At 45.8% G+C, this 24966-nt stretch overlaps 1 protein-coding gene across 9 annotated transcripts in view; it reads left to right on the top strand.

Annotated features, from left to right (window-relative positions):
- Window positions 1–24966, top strand: part of ROCK2 (Rho associated coiled-coil containing protein kinase 2) — a 442704-nt gene that overhangs the window by 145411 nt on the left and 272327 nt on the right. For 8 of the 9 annotated variants that reach the window (XR_003855695.1, XM_029595904.1, XM_029595908.1 and 5 more), the window contains exon 2: window positions 20657–20738. Coding sequence is in view for 5 of the 9 variants with exons in the window: in XM_029595904.1 (XP_029451764.1) it covers window positions 20657–20738 (82 nt within the window). In the remaining 4 variants the exon portion in view is untranslated. Of the gene's footprint in view, window positions 1–20656; window positions 20739–24966 lie in introns of those variants that run through there. The other variant, XM_029595912.1, reaches the window with a different exon arrangement.

Raw genomic sequence — 24966 nt, 5'->3', positions numbered from 1 at the left:
TACAAAGTTGCAGGGCGGAAGATTCAGAGACAGTGCCAGTCAAAACCATGACAGAATTTAAACATGCATGAGAGAGCCAGTGGTGTAAGGGCAAGTGGGGGTAATGGGTAGAAGAAACATGGCAGGGGGATTGAGTGCTTGCATAGGACATGGAATTTTAGAGATCCAAAGAGGGAAAAATATAAGCAAGTGGCGGTACTACTTCAGCAGGTTTTCAAGAAGTCAGGGCTAATCTACATGAATGGCTATGGTTATAACTTTGATAGCAGGACATGGGAAGCAGACCTGAGTGTTGAATTAAATATGAGACTTGGACAAAGCAAAGAGGAAGATGATAAATCCTGGAATAGTCTGCCAGTGGATGTAGCGGAGGCCAGCGCTGTAACCAAATTTAAGAATACATGAGACACATATGGAGAGCATTTTTAGGTACAGGATTCAGAGGATGTAAGTAATAGAAACAGTATGGCAGTGAGGAGCAGGGAACTGGTGTTGGTTTAAGTAAGGGAATTTATATGCTCATCTTTCCAACCTGGTAGCAATTCAGCGAAGAAGCCAACTGATACTTGTGAATCCTGCCAGGTACTTGTGACCTGTATTGGCCACTGTTGGAAACAGAATGCTGGGTCACTGTTGGAAACAGGATGCTTGCCATACTGGGTCTGACCCAGTATGGCAAGTTTTATGTTCTTATGAGTAGACCGGGTTCTTCTGCCATATTTGTGATTCTCCAAATGTCACTTCCTACAGAGTATAGGCCCATTATAAAGAAAGATAAACACTACATTTTTAGTTTATGCAGCATGTGTGATTACTAATCGTGTATTTTTGATATAGTGTGGGGTGCCAGTGCAGAGATGGTAAAACTTTCTTTTCATGAAGTCTTGCATACAATGCACCATTAATTAGAGGCTATTTTTATTGATTCTTGCTTTTCTTTGACACTTAAAAAAGAAAACGTAGTCCATGGGTCTTTCCTTTAATTTAGTCTATTGTGCTTTCTTAATGTGGACTCAAATAGCTGTGCAAAAGGCAAAACTGCTTGCTGTATGTAGTAGTCGAATTTCTTGTAATGTTCCCAGGGGCAGGTCTCTGTACAGTAACTATTGATTAAAGATACTTAATGTATCAGAAAAGGAAGGTCATACTTCACCATGGCAATTTTATATAAGGAAGAGAATGTTAATATTGTGGTTTTATATTAGGCAATGAGTTATCTTGTCTTGTGATGTTTTATTTTGAAATAATTGTTTTACTGTGCATATCTATTTCATTAATTTATGTATGCTTTTATATTGTAAACCGCCCAGATATTTATATGGGATGCATATTAAATCAGAATAATCATAAACAAACATTCTTTTACAACCTTTGGAGCACTTCATAATTTCTAAAAATGCTGTCAACACTGTGAGAACTGTAATGCATAAAAAATCCCCTGTTTGTCACTTTGGCACAGTCTTACGGCTAATTTAACTTGGTTGTTTTATATTTAATTGGATGAAAGGCTGAAGGGAAAATAAAATAAATATCCAAATAGGATCTCATTTGCCAGGAAAAAATATATGCTGTTTCCAAGAGAACTTGCTTGTCTCTTTATTTTTAGTTTTCTGATTAGTGTTTAAATGTTTGTATTTAACAGTAAGAGGAAGTAAGGAGTGAAATCATTTTACTAACATATTTCCTGCATGAAAAGACTTATCCGTGTCATTTCCTGGATTACTTACTGCATTTTTAATGCCTTTTTTTTTTTTTTTTAAAGTACAAAACCATCACAGAAAGTACTCTATGCCCAAAGTACCATGCCACCACCACAATATTAAAAGTAAAGATCTGATCCTTATTTGAAGCTGTATTCTGAAGCATTAATTGGGTTTGGATTTGAGCATAGATAATGTAGGCAACTGTCTATTGTGCCAGATTTGGAGGATAACCTGGGCAAACCAGTGCTGAAAGAAGAATGCTGACATGGATTCAGGTGGTGCTGCATTCTTGGCAGCAAGCAAGAAAAATCAGCCAGGGACTTTGAGCTGGTGTGCACTCCCATAGCACACTCTCCTTTGTAGGAGGAGGGCCTGGAGCCACCACAGGGTCTTGTGAGCATGTATGGCTCAGGTTTCTCTCTGAGCTTTCTTGCATGCTGCTGCTGGAGAAGGGATGGGAAGAGGAAGTTCTGGGAAAAGGGCATTTCAGGATGGGTATGTGTGCAGAGGTAGGATCCAGGTAAAAGCTGATTCCCTGTACGTACCTGGATCAGTCCAGACAGTGGGTTATATCCCCCGACCAGCAGATTGAGTCAGAACAGTTTGAGAGCGTCAGCATATAGAGTAGTGCACCCTCTGCTGGAGCTCAGTATTGTTCTGACTCCAGCAGATGCGAGAGGGGGGATCCACTAGCTCCCCCAGATTGACAGGGTTTCTTCATTTTTAGTTATTTCTTTCTTTTTCTCCACAGTATTTCCCTGTCTTATGTTTCTCTTCATTTTGGATCCTTAAAGTTTAAAAAAAAAAAAAAAAAGTTTTCAATTTTTGAGGAGGCGTGTGTCTGTGGCTTTGCCTTCTCTATTCTGTACTCCTTTCCTCTTCCGTTGGGGTAAGTGGAAGTTTTTTGAGTTTCTTTCTCCACAGGTTTGCTTCTTTTTGGTGGTGCCCCGTGGATGCCGGTGGTTCCGGCCGCTCCACGCGTCGTTGGGGGTCCCGCGGTTCGCAAGCTCCGCCCGTGGGTGTGTGCTCAACTAAAATCGGGGTTTCCCCCGCAGTTACTGGACCCCTTCGGCGGGTTGTTAGGGCCATTTCCAGGCCCCCCCGCGGCACTAGCTCGTCTTTGCCCCCCCCCCCGAGGCTTTTCTTTTTCCCGGTGCTGACATGCCGCGGTCCTCGGTGTGAGGCCTGCGGCGAGCCGGGAAATCAATTTCTGAGGGAGGGGCTTTGTGAGCAGTGCTTCCCCGACGGGGAAGGCACCCTGCAGTCCTCCGGTGCGATTTCGGACCTGCCTCCTCCTCAGCCTGGGTGGCGTGGGCCGGCCACGACGCCGCCTTTGGCGGGAACGGCGGCCATTTTCGGGGGTCAGCGTGAGACGGACTCGCTCCCAGATGCAGACAGGATTGGTTGCACTGGCTCTCAACAGGCTTTGCCCCCGGCGGGAGGTTTGCCCGACCGGGGCTCCCAGGACGATCCCCCCCCAGGGATTCCAATCAGCTCTCCGTTTTTCTCACCTAACTTTATTCTGGCAATGCACATGGCTTATTTGCAGGGTATGGGAGCGCAGGCCCCTAATCCCCTGGGGGCCCCTCCCCCCAAGGTTCCTAAACTTGCTGTTGGTCTCACCGCCTCGTCCGTTACGCCTGGATCCCTGCCGGGTCCCTCTCCCATGCCACCCCGGCATACCACGGGGGCGGCTTCGCCGGTGAGAGACTTCTCCCCGGAACCCCCGGAGGCGCATCCAGATGGACATACGGAGGGGGACGACCCTCGAGCCCTACGGATTTTTCAAAAAGAAGAGCTGGATGAACTCATCCACCACATTATTCAGGAGCTGGACCTCGACCCACCTCCAGATCCGCCGATCCCTGTGGCTCCTGCCGTCGCCACCTCGTCTCGCAAAGGAGATCCAGTACTTGCCGCCCTCAGTTCTAGAGCAAGGGCTTTCCCTGTTCATGAGTCCTTCCTACAGCTTCTCACCAGGGAGTGGGACACTCCCGAGGCATCCTTGAAAGTCACACGTGCCATGGAAAAGCTATACCCGCTCCCTGAGGATTTTTTGGATCTTATCAAGGTTCCCAAGGTGGACTCAGCGGTGTCGGCAGTGACCAAGAGGACAACCATCCCGGTCACGGGGGGAACGGCCCTGCGGGATACGCAGGACCGTAAACTAGAGACCTTCCTCAAGAGGGTCTTCGAAGTCTCCGCCCTGGGTATGCGGGCCGTGATGTGCAGTTCGCTCGCGCAAATGGCCACCTTACTCTGGGTACAGCAGCTTCTCACCTCTCAGGAATTGCCCCCCGAAGAGGCCGCCCAGGCGGACCGGCTGGAATCTGCCATAGCATATGGGGCGGACGCCCTGTATGATCTTTTTCGCGTAATGGCGAGGTCCATGGTTTCGGTTGTAGCAGCCCGACGGCTCTTGTGGCTTCGCAACTGGGCAGCGGATGCTTCCTCCAAGTCGAGCCTTGGCTCCCTCCCCTTTTGGGGGAAGTTCTTATTTGGAGAGGACCTGGATCAGATCATCAAGTCCCTGGAGGAAAATTTGGTGCATCGGCTGCCAGAGGATAGACAGCGTTCCTTCAGATCATTTTCTTCCGGTAGAACCAGGGCCAGGGCACAGCGACATTATAGGTCTTACCGACAGTCCGCTTCCCGGACACAGCAGACAAGACCCCAGCCTTGGTCTCGTTCCTTTCGTGGGCGGAGGCCCGCGAGAGAGGGTCCAGGGCAGGGAATTCCGCCCACAAAGTCATCCCAATGATGCCAAAGGAGCCCACTTCTCACCTCCCCGGATTGGAGGCCGCCTCATGGACTTCTACGAGGAGTGGGCAGTTATCTCCACGGACCAGTGGGTGCTGGACACCATAAGAGACGGTTACGCCTTGGAATTTGTCCGCCCCCCGAGGGACCGGTTCATCTTCTCCCCCTGCGGTTCGGATCTCAAGAGGATAGCGGTTCAGCAAACACTAGACCGACTGCAGGAAATAGGGGCCATCGTTCCCGTCCCCTTCGAAGAGGTGGGCTTGGGCTACTATTCCATTTACTTCATTGTTCCCAAAAAGGACGGTTCCTTTCGCCCCATCCTGGACTTGAAGGAGGTAAACAAGGCCCTCAGGATCACCCGGTTCCGCATAGAGACTCTCCGATCAGTGATTGCCGCAGTGCACAAGGGAGAATTCCTCGCTTCACTGGACCTCTCGGAAGCGTTCTTGCACATTCCCATCCTGCCGGCTCACCGGCGGTATCTTCGCTTCAAGATTCTCGGTCAACACTTTCAGTTCAAGGCGCTTCCCTTCGGTTTGGCGACCGCACCTCGGACCTTCACAAAGATCATGGTAGTGGTGGCGGCGGCCCTCTGCAAGGAGGGTATCTTAGTACATCTGTACCTAGACGACTGGCTGATTCGAGCGAAGTCCTTCTCACATGGTCAGACCTCAGTGGCCAGAGTAGTACAATTCTTACGCTCTCTGGGCTGGGTGGTGAACCTTCCAAAGAGTTCCCTTGTGCCCTCGCAACACCTGGATTTCTTAGGGGCGAGCTTCGATACCCGGCGGGGGATGGTGTTCCTGCGCCAGGACAAGGCGCAACCCTGAGAGAGCACGTGTCTCGGTTTTCGGCTCTGGAAGAACCAACCGCCTGGAATTATCTGCAGCTCCTGGGAGTAATGGCCTCCACCATCGACATGGTACCCTGGGCGTTTGCACACCTGCGTCCCCTGCAGGCGTCCCTACTATCCCGCTGGAAACCAGTCTCCCAGGAGTATCAGGTGATCCTGCCGCTCCCACCATTAGCCAGGAAAAGCCTGGATTGGTGGCTTGTCCCCTCGCATCTGGCTCGGGGAGTCTCGCTCGAGGTTCCCAATTGGGTGGTGGTGACCACCGATGCCAGTCTCGTGGGATGGGGCGCCGTCTGCGAAAGAAGCGCCACTCAAGGGACTTGGATGCCAGAGGAGGCAAAGTGGCTGATCAATCGCCTAGAAACAAGAGCCGTGCGTTTCGCTCTCCAGCGTTTTCTTCCCCTGGTGCGACACAGGGAGGTGAGGATCCTCTCGGACAACGCCACCACCGTGGCCTACATCAATCGGCAAGGGGGGACAAGAAGCAAGCATGTCTTCCCTCGAGTCTACTCCCCTGATGGAGTGGGCGGAGAGCAATCTCGTCCGGATAGCGGCCTCTCACATCGCCGGGGTGGACAACGTTCAGGCAGACTTCCTGAGTCGTCAATAGCTAGACCCCGGCGAGTGGGCTCTCTCCGACGAGGCAATGCATCTCATCATCCGTTGTTGGGGGACTCCACGCCTCGATCTAATGGCGGCCTTTCTCAACGCCAAGGCTCCACGCTTCTTCAGCCGCAGAAGAGAGCACGGCGCGGAGGGGGTGGATGCCCTCGCCCTTCCGTGGCCGTCGGATCAACTGCTCTATGTGTTTCTTGGCCTCTGGTCGGCAAGGTTCTCCGCAGGTTGGAACATAATCGAGGGACTGTAATTCTCGTCGCCCCGGAATGGCCCCGTCGGCCATGGTTCGCAGATCTACTTCAGATGACGGTGGATGGCCCACTTCGCCTGTCTCATCTTCTGCGCCAGGGTCCGGTATTTTTCGAGCAGGCAGAACTCTTCTGTCTTGCGGCCTGGCTTTTGAACGGCGCCGTTTCCGCCACCAGAGGCTACCCGGAGACAGTGATCTCAACGATGCTTCGTTCCCGCAAGCCTTCGACCTCCGTCGCTTACGTTCGAGTTTGGAAGGTTTCGAAGCATGGTGTTCCGACCGCGGAGTCCAAACCATGGAGGCGGACTGTCCCGCTGATCCTTCATTTCTACAGGATGGTCTGGATAAGGGTCTCGCCTATCATTCGCTCCGGGTTCAGGTGGCGGCCTTGAATGTCTTGGTACAGAAGGACTGCTCTCTTACCCCATCAGCCGGATATCGGCACGTTTTCTGAAGGGTGCCAAACACCTGCGGCCACCGGTCAGGGATCATTTCCCTTCTTGGAGCCTCAACTTGGTGCGCTGCGGAACGCTGTCGGGCCCTCCTTTGAACCCCTGAGGGGGTCCTCCCTCAAGGGCCTGACCCTCAAGACGGTTTTCCTGGTAGCCATCTACTTCTGCTCGCCAGATTTCAGAACTTCAAGCCTTGTCCTGCCGAGACCCATATCTGCGTTTCTCGACTCCGGGGTTTCCCTTCGTACGGTGCCTATCTTCCTACCAAAGGTGGTCTCGGCCTTCACGTCAATCAAACGGTGGAGCTTCCCAGAGTTTGCTCCAGGAGGAACCCCGGTCTCCCGGCTCCTGGTACGTCAAGCGTTGTACTGCTCCGCTACCTGGAGGTTACCAATGACTTCCGGGTATCCGATCATTTGTTTGTCCTCTGGTCAGGACCGAGGAGAGGTTCTCAGGCATCCAAGATGACTATTGCTCGCTGGATCAAGGACGCCATCTCATCCGCTTACATTGCGGCGGGGCGGGTGCCGCCTCGCAGTGTTACGGCTCATTCCACGCGATCCCAAGCGGCGTCCTGGGCGGAATCTCGCTCTGTTTCCTCCCAGGAAATCTGCCGTGCGGCGACATGGAAGTCGTTGCACACTTTTTCCAGACATTACAGACTACACCTGGCGCCTCAGTGCATGGGTTCTTTTGGCGATCAGGTTCTCCGAGCAGGTCTCTCAGGACCCCACCCGGTTTAGGGAAGCTTGGGTACATCCCACTGTCTGGACTGATCCAGGTACGTACAGGGAAAAGAAAATTATTCCTTACCTGCTAATTTTCGTTCCTGTAGTACCATGGATCAGTCCAGACGCCCGCCACTAGGGGTTTCATTAGGTCCTGCTCGGATTCTTCCAGGTATCTTTCATTCTCTTTGTCTCTGATTATTGTTACTGTTCACAGGTCCTCACAAGTTGACTGTTGCTGGTCCCGTTGACCATTTGTTTACTTATATCTTTCTCTGTTCCTCTTTGGGAACGGTTCTGGATCCAAAATGTTGTGTGTTTTGCTTTTGGGCTTTGCTATGCGTAATACTGAGCTCCAGCAGAGGGTGCACTACTCTATATGCTGACGCTCTCAAACTCTGTTCTGACTCCATCTGCTGGTCGGGGGATATAACCCACTGTCTGGACTGATCCATGGTACTACAGGATCGAAAATTAGCAGGTAAGGAATAATTTTCTTCTATGGGTGCCAAATTTCTACATCCAGCCCTGGCGGTAGTAATGCCATTGCGGTCCATAATGGTAAGCCCCACTGATGATCTGGGTATTTGCTCGTGGGTGGGTTTATTGGATTATAATCAAACAACTCAATATTTAAGGGAATAAATGAATCTGATTGTATATATTTATCAGATTAGTAGTATTTTACTTTTTGTAGATGCTGCTTTAGAGATTTGTTCATTTCACTGTCTCTTGGTTTAAGAGGAACTTTTTAGTGTTAGATAATTAGTTGAAGGTCTGCATGTTGTTTTTTGTTTTTGCCCTCTTGTGGCTATTCCTAAACTGGTAACTGTACAAGGAAGATAGAATGAGGAAGGAGGAACTAAGATGGACTAATGTTATAGCAGAATTAACTCTTGTTTTTATGCTGTATTTACTGTGAGGTCTGTGCTGTGTACATCCTTGTGATTGTGGAAATACCCTGTGTCATGTTTGGGCCTTTTGGGGAACACAGAAAAGGGCTACATTAGTACAAGTTTGGAACTCGTGAGCGGTAATACCAATCTTCAAGGTTTCAACCTTAGCTACTCATCATTCATGCATCTTTCAAAAGCTTTCATAATTCAGTTACCTTAAAAGAAATACAAATAAAAATATCCAGAGGAAAAGTAAAATTTTCATTTACTCACCTCATGATTGGCTTAATAAGAGAGGTTTTTAAGGACGTTGCCTTAGGAATGTATATATCAATATGGAAAAGCTACAGGGGTAATGGGAGGGGACTGGATGGCTTAGAGAAACTGTCAGTGTTACAAAGCCTTTCTCACAGGACAAGCAGGATAGTAGTCCTCACATATGGGTGACATCACAGGATGGAGCCCAATCACAGAAAACGTCTGTCAAAGTTTCCAGAACTTTGACTGGCCCCTACTGGGCATGCCCAGCATGGCACTAACCTTGCAGCCAGCAGGGGTTCCCCTTCAGTCTTCTTTTTTCCACGCAGCAGTAGCCTCACAGTTAAGGAGCTCTGCAGAGATTCCTGACAGGAATTTTCCTCACGGAGTTACTAAAAGTTAATTTGCCCCACAGGGCAAACTTTTTCAAGCCGCGGTACTCCGGTAAGTTTTTACCCGTGTTTCCATCGATTACCGTCGAGTTTGGCCCTCACGGCCTACTGGCTGTCGACCGTACCGCGGCTCAATTTTTTCTATGACCATGGCGCTGAGGTTCCATCAGTGCCTGGACTGTAATCGCAGCATGTCCATCACAGACCCCCATAAAGTCTGTGTAATGTGTCTTGGACGAGAGCATGATGTCTTGACCTGTTTTCTTTATTTATAAGTTTTCAAATAAATCACATTTATACATGATTTACAAGGAAAAAAAACATGGTTTGGTAAATAGCAATCAATATTATAAACAAGTATTTCATTATTATCTTGAAATATATAATTTATCATAACCATTATTCTATTAGTCTTAATCACACTGTCTAGTACCACATTCCATACCTTAATTTATTTAAATTAGATGAAGTGAGTGGGGAATAGAAGAGCAATTAATTGGGCTGTCACCCCCAGCAAACAAAGGTGGATAATAAAGGAAAACAAAAGGATAAATATCTCACAATGCTACCAGTAAATGAGAGGATAAGAGAAGACTATATAAGGTTTTCTCCATGGATAAATAGGAACATAGAAATGACAGCAGAAAAAGACCAAATGCTCTATCCAGTCTGCTCAGTAAGCTTATGGTAGTTTGTGCTGTGCCATGTAGGTTACCCCATGCTTATATGTTTCCCAGACTAGAAAAGTCAGGGCACTCGGTTGCTGTTTGAATCCGGTTCCCTGTTACTGCCCCCCCCCCCCCCGTGCTTATCTATTTCTCACAGGACAAGCAGGATGGTAGTCCTCACATATGGGTGACATCACAGGATGGAGCCCAATCATGGAACACTTTTGTCAGAGTTTCTAGAACTTTCACTGGCACCTACTGGGCATACCCAGCATGGCACTAAACATTCAGCCAGCAGGGGTCCCCCTTCAGTCTTCATTTTTCCGCGCAGCAGTAGCCTTGCGGGCTAAGGAGCTCCACAGAGATTCCTGACAGGAATTTTCCTCACGGAATTACTAAAAACTTTCATATCCCACAGGGGTCCCTCCTTGGAATTTTTGACTCCGCGGTATTCCGGTAAGTTTTTTAGCCTTTTTCGGTCGATTCCCGTCGAGTTTGGCCCTCGCGGCCTACTGGCCATTGACCGTACCTTGGCTCAATTTTTTCAAAGGCCGTGGCGTTGGGGTTCCGTCTGTGCCCGGACTGTACTCGCACCATGTCCATAACAGACCCTCATAAAGTCTGTGTAATGTGTCTTGGGTGCGAGCATGATGTCTTGACTTGCACCAAATGTGCCTTAATGACACCAAAAGGTCGCAAGGCTGGAATGGAGAAAATGGAACTTCTCTTCCATTCTCAAACCTGATGCCATCTATTGCATCGACGTCGTCTGAACCGGCCCTGTCCACTTCGCGCCTGTATCTGCCACCAGCCGGTGACCGCCCGGCGTCGACGACTTCTCGGCCTTCGACTACCTCTACTCCCGCTCAAAACAGAGGGGATCATAGAGAGAAACATCGGCATAGACACCGGAAGTCTTGGACCATCAAGGAAGGAAAATCATCGACCTCACCATCATCCAAGCCGCCATCGAAAAAACCCTGTCCAGAAAAGGCATCGACGCTTTCTGCGACCGGGTCACCGAGGCAACCCTCATCCGGTCGGGTATCGGGAGCCGCGACTCTGCCTTTAACGGTGGTCCCTCCGGCTATTCCTCTGCCGCCTTCTTCCCTTCCGGAGCCGGGGCTGCTTGCTCCAGGTCTCCGTGAAGAACTGGACTGGATGGTCCAGGAGGCCATCGATAAGGTGATGCACAGACTCCAAGTTCCCCCGGCGCCGATATCGGTGCCGGCTGCGGAACTGACTATCGATCCCATTCCGGCAGCATTGGCACCGCTGCTCTCGAAGATGGACGCGCTTATAGCCGCTTTTCCACCAATGGATCCTGGGTCACCAATGGCTCCGGTGCCTTGCCACTCTTACCCTGTCATCGGGTGGAGAAACACTGTTCTGCATTCCTCCATCGGGAGTTTTGCTGATGCCTCAACCATCGATGCCGATGTGTCCATCGGTGCCAATGATCCATCCATCGATGCCCTCGATGCCTGCACCGGTGCCCTCGATGCCTTCGTCGGTGCCCCCAGCTCTTCCCTCGATGCCTTCAGAGCCTAGACCAGGACCTTCAGGAATTCCATCGTCCCATCCTTCTCAGGTTCCTAGGGGGACAGATGCTGATCCCTATGATACCTGGGCTGATGATTCATCTCCAGACACCGATGACTTGCCATTGCTACCTTCTCCTACTGAAAGCAGGAAGTGTTCTCCTCCAGAGGATCTATCCTTCATAAATTTTGTGAAGGAAATGTCTGAATTGGTTCCCTTCCAGACTGAACAAGATGACAGGCATCAAATGATGGAGCTGTTACAATTCCTGGATGCTCCCAAGGAAATAACCTCCGTCCCTATTCACCAGGTTCTTTTGGATCTCCTCAAAAAGAACTGGGAACACCCTGGTTCTGTTGATCCAGTCAACAGAAAAGCTGATACCACTTATTTGGTCCAGTCAGCCCCAGGATTCCAGAAACCTCAGCTGGATCACCAATCTGTGGTTGTAGAATCTGCCCAAAAGAGGGCAAAAAGATCAAAACCCCACTCTTCCTTTCCCCAGGTAAGGAACAGAAATTCGTGGATGCCATTGGCCGGCGTGTCTTCCAGGGATCGATGCTTATCTCTCGGATCGCCTCCTACCAGCTATATATGACCCAGTACAACAGGGTCTTATTCAAGCAGATACAGGACTTTGCAGAGTCCCTGCCTCAGCAATTCCAGGTACAGCTTCAAACCCTGGTACACAAGGGTTTTGAGGCAGGGAAACATGAAATAAGATCCTCTTATGATATCTTTGACACTGCTTCCAGGGTATCTGCAACTGCTATTTCGGCAAGAAGGTAGGCCTGGCTTAAGTCATCAGACTTGCGCCCTGAGGTACAAGACATTATCTGATCTGCCCTGCATAGGAGACAATCTGTTTGGCGAGCAGATTCAGCGGACGGTGTCGGAACTCAAGGAGCATCATGAGACCCTTCGCCAGCTCTCTCTGATGCCCTCTGAGTATTCCTCCAAACAGCCATTCAGGAAGGATACTAAAAAGTCATTCTTCCGTCCAAAGAAGTCTTATCCACCACCGTCTAGAACTCGTTCCATGAGACCTTTCCAAAACGGCCCAGTCTGGTCAACCTCATAAACAAAAGCCGGAAGCAGCTCCTCTGCCGGGCCCTGCTTCCGGCTTTTGACTCTTGCACAGAGAGCAGCAGCCAGTTTCCACTGCCTCAGATACCAGTGGGAGGTCGATTTGTGCCATTTCAACAACAGGTGGTGCACAATCACCTCAGACCAGTGGGTCCTTGCCATAATCTCTCAAGGTTATCACCTGAACTTTCTCTCTATCCCATTGGACTCCCCACCTCTACCAACGTGGAGAACATCCGACCACTCACTACTCCTGGAGCAGGAGGTCTCCCTCCTCCTCCCATCCAGAGCAATAGAGCCAGTGCCCTACTCCCAACAAGGCCTAGGATTCTATTCCAGGTACCTTCTAGTCCCCAAAAGATCAGGTGGCGTTCGTCCAATTCTGGACCTACGTGCCCTCAACAAGTACCTCCACTGAGAAAAGTTCAAGATGGTAACCTTGGGTTCCCTCCTTCCTCTTCTGCAAAAAGGAGACTGGCTCTGTTCTCTCGATCTCCAAGACGCCTACACACACACATTGCGATAACTCCATCTCATCGTAGGTTCCTGAGATTTCTGGTAGGCCCCAAGCACTATCAGTACTGAGTGCTACCATTCGACCTGGCATCTGCATCACGAGTCTTCACCAAGTGCCTCATAGTAGTAGCAGCCTTCCTCAGGACTCAAGGTGTTCACGTCTACCCCTATCTAGACGATTGGTTGATCAGGGCTCCCACTCAGCAAGCTGCTCTGTCATCCCTACGTCTTATTTTACACACTCTGATTTCGCTAGGATTTCTAGTCAACTACGCGAAATCCTGCTTAGTCCCATCTCAAACTTTATCATTCATAGAGGCAGGCAAAGGCATTTATTTATTTGGAACTTTTATATACCGACATTCATGTGCAAAATTACATATCACGTCTGTTTACAGCGAAACGTGAATAGCATAAAAGAATGCATTACATCAAACATTTCTGCCTCGACAGCGAGCTCTTGCTCTCATCTCTCTCGCACACCAGCTACAGTCTCAGCACCGCACTACTGCATGCCACTTCCTCATCCTTCTGGGACACATGGCGTCCTCAGTACAGGTTACCCCAATGGCCCGCTTGGCCATGAGAGTTATACAGTGGATTCTAAGGTCACAATGGACTCAGTCCAACCTCTATCGACCACTGTCCACATCACCGACTCACTTCGTCAATCTCTAGCCTGGTGGCAAAATCAGATCAATCTCCTCCAAGGCCTGCCCTTCCAGGCTCCAGACCCTCAAATAATTCTCACCACCGATGCTTCCAACCTCGGCTGGGGAGCCCATGTCGCCGATTTGCAGACACAAGGAACTTGGTCTCCAGAGGAAGCCAAACACCAAATCAGTTTCCTGGAGCTGCGAGCAATCAGATATGCTCTCGGGGTGTTTCAGGATCACCTTTCCAATCAGGTCATCCTGATTCATGCGGACAACCAGGTGGCCATGTGGTACATCACCAAACAGGGAGGGATGGGCTCCTACCTACTGTGTCAGGAAGCTGCACATGAATGTCGGTATGTAACTCAAGGCCACCTACTTGCTGGGAGTGGACAATGTGTTGGCGGACAAGCTAAGTCGCGCTTTCCATCTGCACGAGTGGTCCCTCAACCCCACAGTAGCAGACGCAATATTCCAATGTTGGGGTTATCCTCACATAGACCTCTTTGCGTCACCTCAAAACCACAAAGTAGAGAACTTTTGCGCTCTCACTCGCAGCCAACACTCTCAGCCAAGAGATGTGTTCTCTCTCTCATGGGCAGCCGATCTATATGCATTCCCTCCACTTCCACTTCTATCAAAGACTCTCGTGAAGTTACGTCAGGACAAGGGATGCATGATCCTGATAGCACCTCACTGGCCTTGTCAAGTGTGGTTTCCAATACTTAAGGATCTCTCCATTCGCAGGCACATTCCCTTGGGAAAGGACCCGCTTCTGTTCAGTCAGAAAGACGGGTGCCTACGCCACCCCAATCTTCAAGCTTTGTCCCTGACAGCCTGGATGTTGAAAGGTTGATTTTTCAGCCACTTAACCTTTCGGAGCCAGTTTCCCGTGTCCTGATTGCTTCACGGAAGCCTTCCACGAGAAAGTCTTACCTCTACAAATGGAACAGGTTTAAATCATGGTGTTCTTCTCAATCCCTTGATCCCTTTACCTGTTCCACCATGAAGTTTCTAGACTATCTATGGCACTTGTCAGAATCAGGTCTAAAAACTTCCTCCATCAGAATGCATGTCAGTGCGATGGCTGCCTTCCATAAAGGTGTCGGGGACGTTCCTATTTTGGTACAATCCCTCGTAACACGTTTTCTGAAAGGCTTGCTTCACCTCAAGCCTCCACTACATCCTCTGGCCCCTTCTTGGGACCTCAGTCTGGTTTTGGGTCGGCTCATGAAACCACCATTCGAGCCTCTCCAATCCTGTGATCTTCGCTTTCTCACATGGAAAGTGATTTTTCTTTTGGCAATGATATCTGCTCGCAGAGTTAGTGAGTTACAGGCCCTAGTTACCTATCCGCCTTACACTAAACTTCTGCAGGATCGGGCAGTACTCCGCACTCACACTAAGTTCTTACCTAGGATAGTATCGGAGTTTCACATTAATCAATCCATTATACCACCTACCTTCTTTACCAGGCCCCACTCCATCCAGGAGAACAGGCCCTGCATACCCTTGACTGTAAACGGGCTCTAGAAGGTACAGAGAACGGGCTCTAGAAGGTACAGAGAACGGCTACCAAAATGATAAGGGGAATGGAACAACTCCCCTATGAGGAAAGACTAAAGAGGTTAGGACTTTTCAGCTTGGAGAAGAGACGACTGAGGGGGGATATGATAGAGGTGTTTAAAATCATGAGAGGTCTAGAACGGGTAGATGTGAATCGGTTATTTACTCTTTCGGATGTAGAAAGACTAGGGGGCACTCCATGAAGTTAGCATGGGGCACATTTAAAACTAATCGGAGAAAGTTCTTTTTTACTCAACGCACAATTAAACTCTGGAATTTGTTGCCAGAGAATGTGGTTAGTGCAGTTAGTATAGCTGTGTTTAAAAAAGGATTGGATAAGTTCTTGGAGGAGAAGTCCATTACCTGCTATTAAGTTCACTTAGAGAATAGCCACTGCCATTAGCAATGGTTACATGGAATAGACTTAGTTTTTGGGTACTTGCCAGGTTCTTATGGCCTGGATTGGCCACTGTTGGAAAACAGGATGCTGGGCTTGATGGACCCTTGGTCTGACCCAGTATGGCATTTTCTTATGTTCTTATGTTCTTATCTAGACCGTAGAGCTGCCCACAGGAAAAGCACTCAATTGTTTCTCTTTCCATTCCATCAAATTGGGGCAGCCTGTGGGTAAGCAGACTCTCTCTCCTCCCTGGTTAGCGGACTGCATATTTTTTTGCTATCAGCAAGTAGGCATTCCACTTCAAGACCATGTTAAAGCACACTCTGTGAGGGCCATGGCGACTTGAGTAGCACACCTACACTCTGTGCCGCTTCCTGACATTTGCAGGGCTGTTCTCTCCATACCTTTACAGCCCATTATTGCTTAGACAAGGCCGGAAGACAAGATTCCATCTTCGGCCAGTCTGTCTTGCGCAAGCTTTTCGCAACTTGACGTACCAACACCCTTCCACCTGCCCGTTAGGTTTCAGAATGCCCTCTACCAAATTTCACCCCAGTCCTTGTGCCTATTGCACATCTTGGGTACATTTGGTGCATTTCTCGGACATCCTCAGCTCGGTACTCACCCATATGTGAGGACTACCATCCTGCTTGTCCTGTGAGAAAGCAAATGTTGCTTACCTGTAACAGGTGTTCTCACAGGTCAGCAGGATGTTAGTCCTCACGAAACCCGCCTGCCACCCCGCGGTGTTGGGTTTGTTACATTTTCTTATATTATTTTTTGGCACTTCCTGTAGCTTTAAACAAGACTGAAGAGGGACCCCTGCTGGCTGCAGGTTTAGTGCCATGCTGGGCATGCCCAGTAGGTGCCAGTCAAAGTTCTAGAAACTTTGACAAAAGTGTTCCGTGATTGGGCTCCATCCTGTGATGTCACCCATATGTGAGGACTAACATCCTGCTGTCCTGTGAGAACACCTGTTACAGGTAGCAACATTTGCTATATAAAAAATTGTATATTATAACAGATCTGCCATGGTCGATTTCCTTTTCCTGCATACATTTCTGAACTTGGCTTATTTTCTTTAGACTTTTAGATTATTTAGCTAAAAGTTAATTTACAAACACATTCAGAGCCAAATGATGGCCTGCAGGGGACCCATTTCCTTGGATCTGTAAAGAGTATCCTTGGTACGTGTGCAAAATCTGCTTAACTAATTTCAAAGAAAAATATGCATTCGTTTGTTGGACACCAAAGCAAGCACAGAAAATAACATATTTGTAAAATGGTTACTGGAAATGATGCTTTTATGAAAATCCATGTCGTATAGTCCAGCACTAACCAATAAGCTGTACATTAAAACTGTAAATACAGATTCAGTTTAGTAAGGCCTTTGATTATCTTGTATCACAGAGTGCTTAAAGAATTAAAGACTGAATTAGCTTAGCTATTGTTTATTAAGTGAAAGGGATATTTAGAAAAAGGTATTCTTCTGGAGAGGCCTGGAGAAGAGTGGGTGTGATTCCTGCACACACAAAAGGAAAGAGAACCGAAGTAGGAAATTGCAGGCTGGTTAATCTGGTATCAGTGCCAGGGACAATACTTATTACTTGTACTGGCCACTGTCCGACAGGATGCTGGGCATGATAGACCTTGATCTGACTCAGCATGGCATTTATGTTCTTATCTTAAGTAATTGTGAAAGCTAATATCTAGGCCTGATGAACTGTATGAAACTAACATTACTTAGTACATATGGTTTTAAGGAAATGATCTGAGAAAATAATAGTGTATATTTGTGATATTACTGGTAGGGGTGGAAAAACCCTGGGTGCCTAAAATTTATCACTTGGGAATGGGCTGCCGCTGCTTCAAATCAAAGGCTACTCCGACCGTTGAGAGGTATAGGAGAGACTGGAGATGGGGGGATAGTGAAGGCGGAGAGCAAAGACAAACAGTAAAAAGCAAATGAAACAAAAGGAAAATTTTCCAAAATCAACACACAAAAAAGCAAAATAAGCATGAAAGAAATAGTGAGAAAACAAAAAACAGCAAAATAAGCAAATAAATTAGCTGAAAAAAGAAAAAGTTATAAGGAAAAATAATCTTTTGGACTCCTAAAAAGATTTGGCTGGTGTCTAGGTTTATCCTTGTTATTGGGGATCATGCCACAGAAATATACTGTACCTTTTTATTTTCTGGACTTAAACTGAAGAATTGGGGAAATGACTGAAAAGGAGAGCATTGGGGTATTGAAACATTCTGTCTGGAGCAATTTGGAGAGACTAGAAATGTTCTTTGGTAAAGTACCAAGTAGAGCACATAACTGTGTACAAATATTTGTAAAGACCCTATATGGTTTCATTTCTAATGGTTCAAGATACAGAGGGAGAAATATACTGAAAGAGGAGACCTATTTTATTTGCAAGGCCTTTTGTTTTACTTAGCATTTCCTGATTTTCTTCAGAGAAGCTTATGCACAGCCACCAGTATGTTTTCATCTTGTTGCTGTGTTTCATCCCATTTACATGGCAATTACTATATCAGCTTCTAGTGGTTGAGGTCAAGATTCAGCTCTTTCTGAGGCTCTGCTTTCTCCTATTCTTTAGTTTATCACTGTGTACATCCCTACAAATGGAGAATTTTGCTTGCCTGATTCAGGGGCTATGAAAGTTGGCACAGCAGCTCTCTCCCAGCCTCATCAGCTTTAGGAATATATTCCTCAATGCAGACCACTGACCAAGAGGCTAATCCAGCAGAAATATTAAAAAATATTTTAAAATAGTACAATATATGTCTCTGTGTGTGTATAGAATGCATTATGTATGGTATGTGATAGCTATATAGATAGGTATGTGCACAAATAGGCCTACATTGAAGGCATTTGTTTTTAGACAATACATGCTTTTAAAAAATGTCAGATAAGAGCAACTCCATTTCTATTTTGCTGCTATAATGTGATTTTGACCTTTGCTAGAGGAACATACTGCAATATGTGCCAGCCATTGCTCAGTGCTGAGGAAAACTAGCAGCGATTGATAACAGATGACATTCAGCTTCATGCATTCAAGGACACTGTATGGTTCAGCCTGCTGCTGTTGTGAAATGCAAGTCCATGGCATTGTACATTCAGTTCCATGTATTTAATATGAGTCTGCGTCACGTCAGGATTTTTCTTTTGTCAATGAAAGATTCTTTCTGGAATACACATTAATTGTATACACACACATTAATTATCCCATCCTCTGCAATGTCTTTTGTTCCAATGAAAGTTATCACATGCATTGTGCTAGGCCCACTGGGAAGAAAGGAGGGAGAGCTTATCTTGTTTCACCTAGAGCTCAGGTATTCTTTGCTTTTTATTGTGCTGCTTTTTGGATTATTGTTAGACAGGCTGGCAACAGAGTTCATTGCTATAGCATTTAGAATGTATGTTAGTACCAGGTTAGCCTCCAGAAGCTTATTTATATTTGATGAAGGTTTAGCCTTCACTTTTTTCTGGCTTCTCTCCTCTCACTTCCAGGTTATATGTGCACATGCTACCTCGGTTGATAAGTAGCTAGTAGAAAGGGCCATGTTAGTCTCTGCAAAATAGTCTGTGAAAAGAAACGAACAAAATAAATGTTGACTTCAAAGAGTTTATGAATGTTATAAAATAAATTTGAGATTGTCGTTGGAAAAGATTTTGGCAATAGATAGCACATAAAACGGAAGTTTTTATATAGAGGAGAATCGTGCAGGTCCAGTATTCAGTGATTCACCATATTATATGGTTTAATGGAAACAGTGGATCAGAATCAAGCTATGCTAGAACAAGGGTCCTGTACTTCAGAAGGGCTAACTTGAAGAAAATAAGTGAGTAAGTTAAGGAAGTCTTATCAGAAGTCAGGAATCTAAGAGTTAGAGGAACTATGAATAGAAAGAAAAAGCAGTATTAAAATGGCACATCTTCTCTCAGGCACGTTAACTTCTTTAACGTGCCTGTGGTCTCGCTCTGTTTTCTTCCCCTAGATTCACAGCAAAGACTCGTCCCTCTACTAGCTAGCTACCTACCTGAATGCTTTCTGACCTTAAGTCCCACAAGATTTACCCACTTCTGGGCCATTACTGCCCAACTATTTCTTAATACCTTTTGCACCTTGAGTGCTTAATTATTCATGTGCATTTTTTATACCCAATGAACCCACATGTTTATTACTACCCCACTCATGTCTATTTTATTAATCATTTATGGGGGGGATTGCAAGTATGATACATATGATATTGTATGTATGTCATGCCTGTATATGCTTTATGTGCTCAACATTCTTATATTTGATGTAATCTGCCTAGCGTTAGGAAAAGGTATAATATAAAAAGTTTAATTGTAAAATAGGGTTGGGTGGGGGCTGAGGGGGGAGTCTGGCAGAAGCTGTGAAGACTCGCAATGTGGGGGTGGGGAGGGTAGAGAAGATCAGGTGGTTGAGATTATTAAAATGGCAGGTCTGAAACAAAAATCGGAATGGCATTTTGTTAGGTGGGTTTTTTTTTGTTTCGTTTAAAAAATGAAAAATAGGAAATATTCTTAATATTTCATGTCAAAAGACAGCATATCTTTAATAAGAGCTGAGGCAGAGGATTGGTAGGTTAGAAAAATGGAGGGCCTGGGATTTTGGTCTGCTTATCTGTCCAGAGTGGTAGAGTACCATGAGAAGGCGGTGACAAAGACAGCCTGCACAAAGCAGCAGTTTGGCTGCACTAGACTCTTAAGAAAAGGAGGGAAAGTCAACAAACTTGGGAAAACCCAACAGCCTTTGAATAACCGGCTTATAAATGTTAGTCAGTGGCAGGGCTTCAGAACATTCACAACATAATCAAAGGCAGGCAGGTATCAAGTTTCCTAGTATGGGAAGCAGATTAGCTTGGTTGCATTTCCCAGCTAAGGATACAGAAAGGTGTGTTTTCCTTCAGGTCATCAACCTTGTGTGGCAGCTGACATGTGTGTAGTATCCTTAGCAGAGTGGATAGTGGTAAGAGCAGAGAAGGATGAAGATAACATGTGCACTATAGGAAGTGACAATCGGGTAGACTGGGCCAAATGATCCTTACCTGCCGACATCTTCTGATGTTATGCTACTATATTGGTATTGCTTATGCTTTGTGTGTTCGTTATTAAATTACAATCCATATTCACTTAATTTATTAGCTGTAAAATTATGTAATACTGGGTTTCCTAATTAAATTGTTTTCTATTTGAGAATGAATGTATTCATTTATAGAATGCAGATTAAGTAGACAGAGGAGATTATTCTCTATTTTTTTATTCCTCACAGGATGGCCTGAATTCATTGGTCTTTGAACTGAATTTTCCTGCACTGCGGAAAAACAAGAACATTGATAACTTCTTAAATAGATGTAAGTTCATTTGAAGAGTAATAATGTTTATGAAGAAGTGTGTATTTGTTCCCTTGGAGTTATTATTTCCATTAGTCTTTAATCATTTTACTGCCAAGGTGTTTGAACTGTATTGACAAAGCAATTTTATAATTTTGCAATGAAATAAAGGTGGGTTAACAAACCAGCCCTCAAAATTTGTAAATCTCAATAACTTATTCTTCACACATGATTTTTTAAATCTGTCTATCAAGAGCTATCCTTTGGTGCAAATTGGCCAGATTCGCTCATCATCCTTCTAACTTGATTACACATGTAAAACTAAAACTACATTAAGGATAAAATAACATTGCATGATTGAGAATTGTCATCCATCTCTGATGCACTCGTCTAGTTTCAGAAAATATAGTTTATGATAGGGGATGCCTCTTTTTTTATGACACTATTTCCACAGAAGAATTAAGCACTAGGTATCAGACAACCTTGCTGCATCTTGCCTACTTTCTATTTTGTCTTGCATTAATAATATCTCTAGCAATAATTCTTATTTTCTGAAGCTGTCCTAAATATTGATTTCAGAAATTGGTGAAACTTTTTTCTTAGTCTTTCTAACCCCACTCCCAACCCACCTCCAGCCCCACCACCCTCAAACAGGAGCATGCGTGTGACATGCTAAGCCTTTTCAGCAATAATGTTCAAGTTTGGTGCAGACTAGGAGTAAAAACATGTTTGCAAGGGAAGAGAACTGTTACGCTTTATTATAGAGGAGATGTTCTTACGCAGAAAAAAAAGAGTTGAGTCTATAACTTTTTCTAAATGTTCTGCAAATGACTGCTGGATGTCTCAGATCCACCTTCTCTTTTCCTTGTAAAAAAAAAAAAATATAGCCAAACAATGAGACTTCTGCAACAAGTTATACTGAAACTAAACACAATGGGGTTGATTTTAGAAGTGGTGTGTGCTCTAAAATGCCAAAATGCAAACATCTGGACCATGTGCGAACAGTGCATATTTTAAAAGTCAGAAATCACATGTGTATAGATGTGTGCGCGAGTTTAAAAAAAATGGGGAGGAAGTTCCGGGACAGGGCCAATAGTTGTGTGTAACTTTGTAATTTAAAAACGGAGGCCACAACGCACAGCTGCTTGTTAGCTATGTAACTTTACCGCTGCGCCTGATGAAGAGCAAGTCTGCAGATCTCGTGTTTTTGGACTTACATGACAGGGTGAGAGATCCAGGTACTACGGGGGGTGTCCAGGATGAAGAACCAGAGGGTTCTGGATGACCTTGAGATTTATTGGGCAAACTGGTGCACTAATAAGAAAATTGGGAATGTGCCTTCCGTGAGCATGTTTTAAAATCTGCTTACATTCGCGTGTTAAAGCTGGCAAAGTCACATAGGAGATAAGTAGGTTTTGCTCACGTAACCTCTTAAACTTAGGAGCATACTTGACCGTGGTAGGCATATTTTAAATTGTATGCACGGAAGTACACGCGTGATTTAAAATTCAAGTGTATCTTTGTTCGTGTGCCTATACATGCGTATATCAGCGCTTGCATTTTTAAATTAATCTGTAAAAGGATTTCAGGAATACTTTGCCTTCCAAAGATTCCCCCCCACCCCCCTTAATCTTTCTTTAACTGGAGCAAATATCTAGGCCTACATCATTTTGCAGTGGCAATGCTCCAGTTATTTGGGTTTATGGATAAAAAATCTTTGCAAGAGAAAAGTTATTCATGCCTGAGACCCTCAGTCTAGTTTCAGGAACTTTATTTTGTGGCATGATGCCTTATTGTACCAACACCATTTCCTAACCAAATAATGGTCATCTGTGATCCACTATTCCCATTGTCTTTTCCATATAAATGCAGTATTTGAACATTAAAGTATCCTAGCATGATCTATATTTTTTAAAAAACATAAAATGTGCATTAAATTTTCTGTGGACTTAAAATGTATCATTTATCACAGGATTCTCCATTGTTCAATCACTGTTTTGTCCAAGAGTAACCGGGAGCTACTCTTTTTTTTTTTTTTTCTTTGTGAAAAGTCATTGAAAAGTAAAAAAAAAAAAAAATAAAAAAAAATTTAGACAAATTATATTTTCTGAAACTAAACTACGGTATATTACAGAATCAGTTGCAAAGGTTTAGGCATACTGGTCAAAATGTATGTTTCAATGAATCTAAATGAACAGAAGCTGTCATTCTACATGATATAAAGTGAAATATTGTGAATACAAATATATAAAATGAAAAAACATATTTAAAACTTCTTTTTTTTAACTTTCACAAAACTTTACTAAAAAAAGAAACTTATTTGCATATATATGAAAAAGTGTATGTATAATATTGGGCATTCATAAATAGCATATCCAAATTTCCTTAAGGATATAATATCCATTCATGGAAGAAAACTGAATTCTAATCATAGCCCATCTCATATTACTTTAAAAAAAACCCAAAAAACAACAACTAGTGATGTCAATATCTGTCTATAATAATAATAAAAATCACTTCTGTAAATATGACCACTTATCTTTTTAAAACTGAATCCAGCTCAGCAGTCAAATTCCACATTTAATGTCTGTTGTACTTCATCACTCATATAGCAAATTTCTAAAAACCCATTACTGGTTGTAGAAAGGAAAGGCCCAACACAGCTGTGTTTCGGCGATTACATCACTTGCTTTGGGGGCAAGGACTTCCATAATCCTAGGAGAAAACCAATGTTAAATACCAACTGAGAGTTGCATGATACACTGTAAACCAGTTACACAATGGGTATCAATTGAATGTACCAATCAAAAAAAGAATGACAATAAGAAAACTTTTTTGTTAAGAGTAGAAAAAATAATAATCATAACAAAGTTTCCCATTCCATATCATGATTGAGACCCAAAGTGTGAATCATCTGAAGTTTGAAAATCCATTGTTTTTTATATTCCGCTATCTGACAACTAATATTTCCTCCATGTCTGAAGGAGATACCGAATGCAAAATCAACCATTTTAGATTTTTAGAAACATGTCCCTTCTCCATAGTGTGGTACAATCAAGGCTGACAATTTCTTACTTGTTAAGCAGCTGCAGTGCTCATTCTCACAGGACAAGCAGGATGGTTGTCCTCAAAAATGGGTGACATCGAGGATGGAGCCCACCACGGAAAACTTCTGTCAAAGTTTAAACAGAACTTTGACTGGCCCCTACTGGGCATGCCCAGCAAGGCACTGACCCTGCAGCCAGCAGGGGTCTCCCTTCAGTCTTCTTTTTTCCACGCAGCAGTTGCCACGCGGTGAAAGGAGCTCTCTTACCACGTTCCTGACAGGAATTCGGTATTTTTCTTTCCGAAGAAAATTTGCCCCTCAGGGATCTCCCTTCGACAAATTTTTGTCACCTCCGCGGAAACCGGTAAGTTTTTTGCCTTTTTTCTTCGACTACCGTCGAATTTGGCCCTTGAGGCCTGTTGGCAATTACCGAGCCCGCGACTAAATTTGGCCTTAAGCCATGGCGACGGGGTTCCGTCGATGCCCGGATTGTACCCGGACTATGTCAATCACAGACCCCCATAGGGTTTGTGTTTTGTGTTTGGGTAGTGAGCATGATGTCCTGACTTGCACCAAATGTGCCCTAATGACACCTAAGGGTTGCAAAGCCAGGATGGAGAAGATGGGGCTCCTCTTCCATGCACCCACCCCAACGCCATCGATAGCATCGACGTCATCGGAACCGGCACCGTCGAGGTTGCACCACCATCGTCAACCCTCCGGTGACCGTCCACCATCGATGACTTCTCGGCCGTCGACTCCTGTCCCCTCCCCGGATGAGCGAGGAGACCGGAAGGACAAGCATCGCCATCGACGGCACAAGTCTCGGCCTGTCGAGGATCCACAGTCATCGACCTCTGAACAAGCCGAGCCACCAACTAAGAGGCCTCGTTCAGACTTGGCACCGTCCACGTCTCGTTCGCAGGCATCGAGGAAACCCTCACCCTCTCGGGGTGTGGGAGCCGTGATCCCACCGGTTACGGTGGTCCCTCCGGCTCTGCCTCAGCCTCCCTCTCCCGTCGAGCCGGGTATTGTTACCCCTGGTCTCCGGGCAGAACTGGACCGGCTGGTCCAGGAGGCCATCGAGAAAGCGATGCAAAGATTCCAACCTCCATTGGCACCGTCTCCGGCACCGATTCCGGCACCGCCACGGCATCGACCCCGGCACCGACTCCGCCACCGAGGAAGGAACCGACCACCGAA

This window comes from Rhinatrema bivittatum, chromosome 3, assembly GCF_901001135.1.
Source record: "Rhinatrema bivittatum chromosome 3, aRhiBiv1.1, whole genome shotgun sequence".
NCBI classification, from domain to species: Eukaryota; Metazoa; Chordata; class Amphibia; order Gymnophiona; family Rhinatrematidae; genus Rhinatrema; species Rhinatrema bivittatum.
Note: the sequence above shows the minus strand (reverse complement) of the source record. Positions and strands in the feature narration are given on the sequence as shown.